Source organism: Cherax quadricarinatus, chromosome 5, assembly GCF_038502225.1.
Source record: "Cherax quadricarinatus isolate ZL_2023a chromosome 5, ASM3850222v1, whole genome shotgun sequence".
In the NCBI taxonomy this organism is placed as follows: Eukaryota; Metazoa; Arthropoda; class Malacostraca; order Decapoda; family Parastacidae; genus Cherax; species Cherax quadricarinatus.
Genome location: NC_091296.1, coordinates 26,665,184 through 26,675,183, shown reverse-complemented (window position 1 = coordinate 26,675,183; position 10,000 = coordinate 26,665,184). Strand labels below are relative to the sequence as shown.

General features: G+C 43.3%; 1 protein-coding gene across 14 annotated transcripts in view; it reads right to left on the bottom strand.

Moving 5' to 3' along the window:
* Nucleotides 1-592: 592 nt before the first annotated feature.
* Nucleotides 593-10,000, bottom strand: part of LOC128684792 (paired box protein Pax-5-like) — a 463,405-nt gene continuing 453,997 nt past the window's right edge. For 7 of the 14 annotated variants that reach the window (XM_070101238.1, XM_070101257.1, XM_070101270.1 and 4 more), the window contains 3 exons: nt 5,721-6,104; nt 4,584-4,688; nt 594-2,874 (listed from right to left, as the gene is read on the bottom strand). In XM_070101238.1, the coding sequence (XP_069957339.1) occupies nt 2,672-2,874; nt 4,584-4,688; nt 5,721-6,104 (692 nt within the window). In that variant the 3' untranslated portion in view covers nt 594-2,671. Of the gene's footprint in view, nt 2,875-4,573; nt 4,689-5,720; nt 6,105-10,000 lie in introns of all 14 variants that reach the window. The other 7 variants (XM_070101246.1, XM_070101285.1, XM_070101288.1 and 4 more) reach the window with 3 other exon arrangements.

Below are 10,000 nucleotides of genomic sequence, written 5' to 3'. Positions count from 1 at the left end.
TGGCATGTACTACCACACTTAAGTTGTACCTCAGCCTAAATATATTACATCTAGTTAACACCAGTAACACATTTAAAATATCGTTTTCTTTCTTTTACACTTCAGGTTTTTAATGTTCATTCAAAACATTATTTCTGAAAAAAAATTTAAATACATATTATTTAGAAATTTTTTGTTTTATAAATATAATACTTTTTTCTTTAGATTTTTTACTCAATTTTTATCAGAAGAAATTTGTTCTTAAATTTATATTTGAGGGAAAAATGAGACATTGTTTATTATAAACAGCAGTTGTTTATTTCTATAGTTACCTATTGTTGCTGCATACATCAATATGTAGGTTCAACGTGTGACTAAAATAGCATCAGTTGAAATACAAACAGTCTGCTTTGCATTAAAGTCTTGGAAGACACTCAAATGTTGCCACGGTGCTTGTGTTGTACAAGCAACACAACATGACAACCAGTAGATACAACACACTGATGCATATTACTCATATTGTTTCAAGATAGTAGAAAAATGTATATAATATATATATATATATATATATATATATATATATATATATATATATATATATATATATATATATATATATATATAATGTCACTGAAAACTGAAATGACAAAAATTTTAAGCAACAAAAACAAAGAATTACAGTGACTTTACATGTTGATGTGCACAAACCAAGAAAAAATATATGATAATAATTTACCTATACAAGAACAATGCAGTGGAGGCCCAGGAGAGGACTACAGATAAACTTCCATAAAAGCTTTATACCACACCCAATAGCCTGCGCTCCGAAACAATGATATGAGGCTTCTCCAGCTCTGTATCGAACCACACTTTGAGTGCCGTTCCCAGGTGGAGAAATCTTTCTAAGAGTATGATTTTTTTTTTTTTTTTTTTTTTTGCATTGAGAATCAAGTCGAGTAAGATCAATACAGATTCGGATGTAGGGAGAGTATTTAAGTTCTTTATGAGGGAATCACAAATACCGTAATACTTCTTGAGGGTGATAATAGGGACTGATTGTTTCTTTAATAAACAAGACTAGTTTATGTAGCCATATACGAAACTGATACCTGATGCTAAGGTACACAACCATACATAAAAGTGACCTTTTAACTTTTTTTTTTAATTTGTAAAACTGAGACTCCTGCCGAGCAGGTCTGGACTGACCCGTAGGTGGTGTGACTTACAAAAATCTGTACTGAATCTACGAAATACAGAATAATCGGTATTTGGCTATGAATACCGATCACCATTAGCCTTATATAAACACTTGATATAACACTTTGTGACTGTAGAACACGGGGGCTGCTAGATATTGCGAGCAGTAACACTACGGGCTAATACTGTACACTGTAACTGAGTGATAATGGGCAAAATAAATATTAAAAAAAAAAAGAACCAGCGTAAAAAATCCTTACTGTAACCCTACTCTCTTCTTAACACTACGACCTACCTGATTATTTTCAGCAGACATTATAAATAGGTCTTTATTTTTAATACACAATTCAACTTGTCATTCCTTTAAAAACTCGTCGATATAAAACCGTCTCCTACAATTAGGAAACATATAGTAACCTCCGCAAGAGAGGTCCACCTGACTAAACATTGCCTTGTCCAAACAGGCTAAGGAGGCAGAAGCCAGAAGACGCTTCTTTGGTAAACAGCCTTTAGAGGTAATGGGGAGGACCTCCAACATAACAACAGTCTGTATTCTGTTGTTCTTAGCCTCTTCTGACAGAGAGGTATATGTGCATGTATATATATATATTTAAATATATATATATAATATATATATATATAAATGTAAGAGGTAATCGAATCACCGTTTCACAGGCGCCTTTGTTGAAAAAACTTAATGTTATAGGGATTTAGAAAGTTTTTGATCAATGCCAAAAACACGAGTCAGTAGATCTATGTCCTGGACAGCGATAAACCCCAATGAAAACCGAGAGCCGATAGGTAAAGTTACTGGCGCTGGGAGATGCCAGAGTCATCCTGTTACAGGAGGACGGCTTCCCACGCCCAGAGTGGAAAGAGGTGTGTGTGAGAGTCAGGCACTTGTGCCCCTCGCTTACCTCCTTCAGACACACTAGGAAGGCCTTAGAGGGTGCTATGTACAAAATGAAATGCCTGGGGTTGCTGAGGTTCTTTCCTGTGTGTGTGTGCCTGAAGAAGGAAGGGTCCGGCAGGGACCTGACTCACGCAAGCTCGTGACTTGAGGGTGGTGGTTCTTTGGTATCCTAGCTAGAGATCGGTCCGTGCTGCTTAAACACGTACTCAGCTAAACTAGTTGTCTCCCCGCACTGCGGTCATGGAGACTTATCAAAGGTTGTCTTCAGGTTCTTGCTCTCCTTCTCTCTTTCCTCCTTATGAGTGCCCATTCCTTCTTCCTCCTCGTTCTACAACAAACAGTCTGAGTGGATAGGAACCAGGCCCCGATTAGCGGACAGAGGATCGAGATTCCGCCTCTCCTTGCGCTGAATGGACCACATGGGTTCAGCGCTTCATGAAATACAGTTTCTGGTTCACACAAAGTGACACTGGACAGTCACTGCTCAGGTGTAGTAACGAAGCCCCGTTGTATTACCGCTGTCTTGATAAACCGGACACCTGTATATAACGGAGACTCTGGCGAGGTGGAAGAGACGCAGCATTACGTGCAGCGGTCTTGTCTGAGGCACGCGGAGGAACCAAGCGTCGACTGCAACATGCGCAGGCGAGCCGAGGAGTTGGTGTTGCTGGTGTTGGTGGCGGTGTGGGCGTTGGTGCCACCGCTCGCGCTGTTGCTACCACCGCCACTGTTATTGTTGTTGTTGTTGTTGATACTGTTACCGGAGGTACTGTAGTTACCCATGTCTGTAACAAGGCAGTTAAACTATCAGAACAATGTTATGGACAGTGATGACTCTTAAAATCATAATATCGTACAATGTGGTACTGCAAGAACCATAAGGGCTTAGTATTTTCTGGTGACTGTAATATAAACAAGTAGAACGCAAGTATACTCTGATCAAGACATTTATCAAGATAAAGTTTAGCTACTAGTGGCTGAAGGAGCCACTCATGACGAAATTTTTTTCCTTTTAAATGTAATGATCAGTACACACGTCTTTCCCCAACTTGTTGATATCACCGTACAAGTTCTATATTAATTCAATAATTAAAATTAGTATGCAATTTGACCACGTTGAAACTGGCTTAGATTCCACTGGCTCTCGTTCGCGCCATGCATGATGGTCAACAATCATGCATGACGCAAAAACACACAAACACACATAAATCATGTATTAAATGTAAATTAAACATCTTAATCACTGAATTAAAATATATAAATATAAAATACATAAATATAAAACATTAAAATAGAAGAAACAATAAGGAAAACCAAAAATATTGTAAGAGAAAGTAGAAAAGAAAGTAATAAGAGGATCACCAAATTACAGAATCTATTATACACTTTCACAGAATCTAATTAAGAAAAAAATGAATGAAAAATCTGAAGGAGGAAGGAGGCTGTGACCAGCCACACCGTGACTACAACACCATCTGGATTACAGAACCATCGTAACTACATAACCATCGTAACTACATAACCATCGTAACTACATAACCATCGTAACTACATAACCATCGTGACTACATAACCATCGTAACCACATAACCATCGTAACTACATAACCATCGTGACTACAGAACCATCGTAACTACATAGCCATCGTGACTACAGAACCATCGTAACTGCAGATCCACTGTGACTATAGAATCACCGTGACTAAAATCACGCTCTGACTACAGAACCATCGTGACTACAGCCCCTCCGTGACTACAGAATCACCATGACTACAAGAAAGCCCTGAGTAAAGAATCAATTACTGTAACTACAGTGATGTGTCTCTCAGGTTAAGTAACCATCTGATCTGAAAAGGAGATTGATTATGACTATTAAAGACAGTAACATCTCATCAAGAATTAAAGTATCAAAATTTGGTCTCAAACGAAGAAGTGGGAGAAAAAGACTGAATATCAAAACAGCGCTACCAGGAGGAATGGAGAGAAGAGCCTCCATTCTGGATGTTCGACTCATCATTGATGTTGTTGCGAGTACTTGTGAGAGTTACTCAAGTGTTAGTAATGAAGGTCACATCCAAAAATCAAACTGAAGACTCCACGAAAATTCGTGAGGAATACAGAGTGGTAAAGATTACCTGACAGCTGCCAAAAGAACGACTTGTATGTCAATGTCACAATGTAAATTGTTAGCAGAGATATTAGATATTTAGCCATAGTGTCGTCATTCATATTTTTTATAGTCTTTTAGTCGTATTTATGTTTGTATTATAAAAAAGTGTACGTATTTATGATTGTATTATGAGAAGACCTAATTCAAAGCCTGTACTCCATACTCTTACTTATAGTAACGTTCAGCTCCTCTACCAGACGGCGACACAACGCAACTCTCAATGAAGACTTGAGCAACTCAAGACAAAGCTCCGCACCCAGGGGGAGTAATAACTGCAACACAAGGAACCAAAGAATAAGGTACATCAATACTCACAGTTACTTACTAAGGAGCCCTCCGGTGCCGTAGCCGTATGCTGGGTAGGTAGAGGAGTATTGGGTGTACGGAGACGTGTACGTGTAGTCTGTCATCGCTCCTATGCTGGCCGTACCTGCAGAGAACCATACACACTGTACAAACCCGTACACACATTGGACAGAGGGAGCACAAATAAGGTACATGAGGAATATTACAGTACAAATGAAACTGAAGACTCATGCAAGGTAGATAATGATGGGGGATGGGGGGAGATGATGATGATATGACCAGTAAGAAGTAGAGATTATATAACCTTTGGAAGTTTTTTTTTTTTGTATGTGCTAAACCCATATGAGTAATCCAGTTCAAGTTATTGGAGGTTCGATCCTCCACCCGCTAATCAGGAGAGAGAAACCGGTGCTCTCGCTGCCAGAAGTCTGTGGGAGACGTGTTCTTACACCCACATGGACTTCAGTAAACCATCAGCAATAAACCGACAGTTAAAAAGGAATAACACAAACAAATAATAAATGTTCGTCGATGACACAGTTCGTACTGACAAAGGCTAGAAAAAAAATGACAATAATTGGATGAGTAAGTCACGTATTTAGTGCCAAGTTGAATTAACTTATACGCGAGACTTAATGGAGGAATCACTGAGTTTTGGGACTTATATTTCAAAGCAGTTCAAGAGAATTAAAAATAATCTGACGTTATTGTCGTGTACATTGTTTACTTACCGTCGGTAAGAGAAACACAATTCACGAACTCACTGAGGATGCTGTAATCAATTCTGCTTTCAAATCCTTTTCCATGGCTCGTCATAAGGCACATTTAATTAGGAATTGAAAAGATGTCAGTTTAATTTCAATGGAAATGAAAAAAAAAAAGATATATACTGTAATGTACTGATATAAAGAGGAAGTACTGAGTTTGTCTTAGGGTGAGACGAGAGGTGTCTGAAGAAAATACTGCGATCATCATGTTGTATTGTTTACCAAGTAGTGAAGGTGTTGCTGCTAGGTCTGCTGTAGAGTGGACTGCTGCGCCTGTGGTGTGACATGTAGCGTGCTGGGAGTGCACATGTAGCGTGCTGGGAGTGCACATGCCAGCACACGGGCGGGACACATGCAAGAGGGCGTGCGGGTGCAGCAATACAACTCACCTGAGTAGTGTGTGATGGGCGGGAGGGTGGTGTAGGTCGGATCAGGTGTGGCCGCTACATGGGCGTGCATGGGTACATGGGCATGCGTTGAAGAGTGCACGTGGGTAGGTGCATGCGCATGAGTGGATACATGGGCGTGGTGAGTGGCAGCGTGGGCGTGTGAGGCAGGCTGTAGGACTGTGAGGGCGGTGGTGCAGGGGGTGTCAGCCTTGAGGGGCGAGGAACAAGGCGCTACCACCAGGTTGTCCAGAGGCGCCACACTCTCGCTGCTGCAGTGAGGCGGAGACACCGAAGTTTGCTCAGGGTAGTGAGTGGCCAGGGTGTTGGTGTAGCCGGCGTTGGAAGTAGGCTGGGGGGTGCTGAGGGGTGTGTACACGCTGCCTCCTGACGTGCAGACAACAACCGGCCGTCACACACACACTCTCCACTACAGCCATATAATCACGCACTACATACTCTAACCATCCTCGGCCAAAACAAGAATCCATCAGAATCGCTCTTGTATGACAAGCTTCCAGAGCAGCTGGTACAGCAGCATGCAGGAATCTTAGCATAAATCACAAGACATTTCTGAGAGTATTCAAGACATTTAGCAACCGAGCTGACATCTCTTCTATTGAAGTGGAGAGACAAGATCTCTGCCAAGGAATATAATGGCGGAGGCTAGTGTCAAGTCCACTCTAACAGAAAGAATCATGGTGTCACTACAGTAAATCTGTCTAAACTACAGGATGCACCCTTGACTACTTATCTATACAAGTGGACAAGTGGCGGTCGAGATGTCATATCCAAGAGAGAGGAAGAGAGAGAGGAAGAGAGAGAGGAAGAGAGAGAGAAAGAGAGAGAGGAGAGAGAGAAAGAGAGAGAGGAGAGAGAGAAAGAGAGAGCATCATGAGAGAGAACAAGAGAGAGAGAGCGCTGACCAGAGGGATCACGTGAAGTCATCACTCATGTCTTCGCCTCACAGTACCTCACCATCACTTGTACATTAATTAGAGATAATCTAGCACTGTACTAGGCGGGCTGCATCCTCTTGGTACATTCTACAAGTGCAGAGTGCAAGTGCAAAATATGTGCACAGATGCTGATGTGCATTGTCCAAATATATATTATGACTGAGGCAAGTGAATACATTCTGCTAACTTGAAGCTTAAGTCAAATATAAAGAGTTACTCCAAAACACATAGAAGTTATGGGTGTTAGTATAAGCATGCTTGCTCATGCTGGCCGTCACACATGCTAAACTCCTTACATTATTATACATGCACTTGCTGAAGGAGGCGATGATAATTCATGTAGGAGGGGGTGGGGGGAGTGAGGGGGAGACACCAAGGTTAATGACAGACTGGATGCCAGTCGTAACCAGAGTCGACAGTCACCAGACACCTCTCGTCAGTAGAAATTGAACAATAGAGTAACTGACTGGAGAGCAGCACTGGTTAGAATAGTGTATGCACGCGATATTAGTGTGGAGTGAAAGAGGGAGAGGGGAGGGGGTAGCGGGTTGTTAGCTTGAGTGGTAGTTGGAATGAGGGGTAGTTAGCGTGAATGAGGTGTATGGTAATCGATAGTGCCTGGTGGACTGTTATGGCGTGATAGATGACCATTACAGGAATGTGTGAGCGAGAGATGAATTGGGATTAGGTGGAAGCTAATAATGATGTTAATGGAATGATGATAATTAGATAAGAATGTGACTGAGGTAAATGAATGAGCGGTGTGTGCGATGACGACCTTCATGGGTATTAACACGCTATGAATGAGTAACTCTGCTCTGATGCTCAGTTAACGTTGCTTTACAGAGCCGCTACCAGACAGGTTATAACACCCTGACTTTCAGGCCTGTTGTTTCGTGGGAGAGGAATCACCGAGTTGGGTTAGTGTTACTGTCTTCTCTGTGTTAGTCTTCCGGGCTGGTGCCAGGCCTTGTTCAATAAATCAAAGCCTTCACAGAAAACCGCTTTTCACGGCAGCGAAACGGCGATAAAATTCCATGGATGAATTCCAGCTCACCACTGTAAAATCCACCATTGTCCCGAGCCTTGTTGGCGGACGCAAGATGAGTTACCACCCCCAGCCCAGGATATCTTACCCTTGTGCTTCGTAAGACCGCAATGTATCATCGTGATTTTTGCTGGGTGGGGGGAATATAATTTCTTAAATTAAAGACCTTGTGTGAATGATGGCCAAGGACGACTGGGACTGTCACTTAAGATTTTAAAAAACAAGGTCAAATGATGCCAAATATATATAAAAAAGGGAAAGGGTGTTGTGTAAAATGGCTGCCAGGTAGCTGACGTGCGAGTAAGAGAGAGAGAGAGAGAGAGAGAGAGAGAGAGAGAGAGAGAGAGAGAGAGAGAGAGAGAGAGAGAGAGAGAGAGAGAGAGAGATGCCATGAGGGAAGAGAGGAAAAGGGAATTATGGAAAATATGAATAGTGTCTTCCTGTTTCCTGCTATAATCTAATCCAAGTTGGGAGTGTGAGTTTGTAAAGGACATTATCCCAGGAGCAATAGTGTCAGAGTTTACACTGAGTATATCACAGCCCACCTTGGTGGTGTCATCCACCAGTACTTATACGGTCATCCACCAGTACTCCAGGGTCATCCACCAGTACTCTAGGGTTATCCACCAGTACTCTAGGGTCATCCACCAGTAATCTAGGGTCATCCACCAGTACTCTAGGGTTATCCACCAGTACTCTAGGGTCATCCACCAATAATCTAGGGTCATCCACCAGTAATCTAGGGTCATCCACCAGTACTCTAGGGTCATCCACCAGTACTCTAGGGTCATCCACCAGTACTCTAGGGTCATCCACCAGTAATCCACCAATAATCTAGGGTCATACACCAGTACTCCAGGGTCATCCACCAGTACTCCAGGGTCATCCACCAGTAATCCAGGGTTATCCACCAGTAATCTAGGGTCATCCACCAGTACTCCAGGGTCATCCACCAGTAATCTAGGGTCATCCACCAGTACTCCAGGGTCATCCACCAGTACTCCAGGGTCATCCACCAGTATTCCAGGGTCATCCACCAGTATTCTAGGGTCATCCACCAGTTTACCTGGAGTTTACCTGGAGAGAGTTCCGGGGGTCAACGCCCCCGCGGCCCGGTCTGTGACCAGGCCTCCACCAGGTTCATCCACCAATGTTCTAGGGTCATCCACCAGTACTCCAGGGTCATCCACAAGTAATCTAGGGTCATCCACCAGTACTCCAGGGTCATCCACCAGTACTCTAGAGTCATCCACCAGTACTCCAGGGTCATCCACCAGTAATCTAGGGTCATCCACCAGTACTCCAGGGTCATCCACCAGTACTCCAGGGTCATCCACCAGTAATCTAGGGTCATCCACCAGTACTCCAGGGTCATCCACCAGTAATTTAGGGTCATCCACCAGTAATCTAGGGTCATCCACCAGTACTCCAGGGTCATCCACCAGTACTCAAGGGTCATCCACCAGTAATCCAGGGTCATCCACTAGTAATCTAGGGTCATCCACCAGTATTCTAGGGTCATCCACCAGTACTCCAGGTTCATCCACCAGTATTCTAGGGTCATCCACCAGTACTCCAGGGTCTCATCCACCAGTACTCCAGGGTCATCCACCAGTAATCTAGGGTCATCCACCAGTACTCCAGGGTCATCCACCAGTACTCCAGGGTCATCCACCAGTAATTTAGGGTCATCCACCAGTACTCCATGGTCATCCACCAGTACTCAAGGGTCATCCACCAGTACTCCAGGGTCATCCACTAGTAATCTAGGGTTATCCACCAGTACTCCAGGGTCATCCATCAGTACTCCAATGTCATCCACCAGTATTCTAGGGTCATCCACCAGTACTCCAGGTTCATCCACCAGTATTCTAGGGTCATCCACCAGTACTCAAGGGTCATCCACCAGTACTCCAGGGTCATCCACCAGTAATCTAGGGTCATCCACCAGTACTCCATGGTCATCCACCAGTACTCAAGGGTCATCCACCAGTACTCCAGGGTCATCCACTAGTAATCTAGGGTTATCCACCAGTACTCCAGGGTCATCCATCAGTACTCCAATGTCATCCACCAGTATTCTAGGGTCATCCACCAGTACTCCAGGTTCATCCACCAGTATTCTAGGGTCATCCACCAGTACTCCAGGGTCATCCACCAGTACTCCAGGGTCATCCACCAGTAATCTAGGGTCATCCACCAGTACTCCAGGGTCATCCACCAGTACTCCAGGGTCATCCACCAGTAATCTAGGGTCATCCACCAGTACTCCAGGG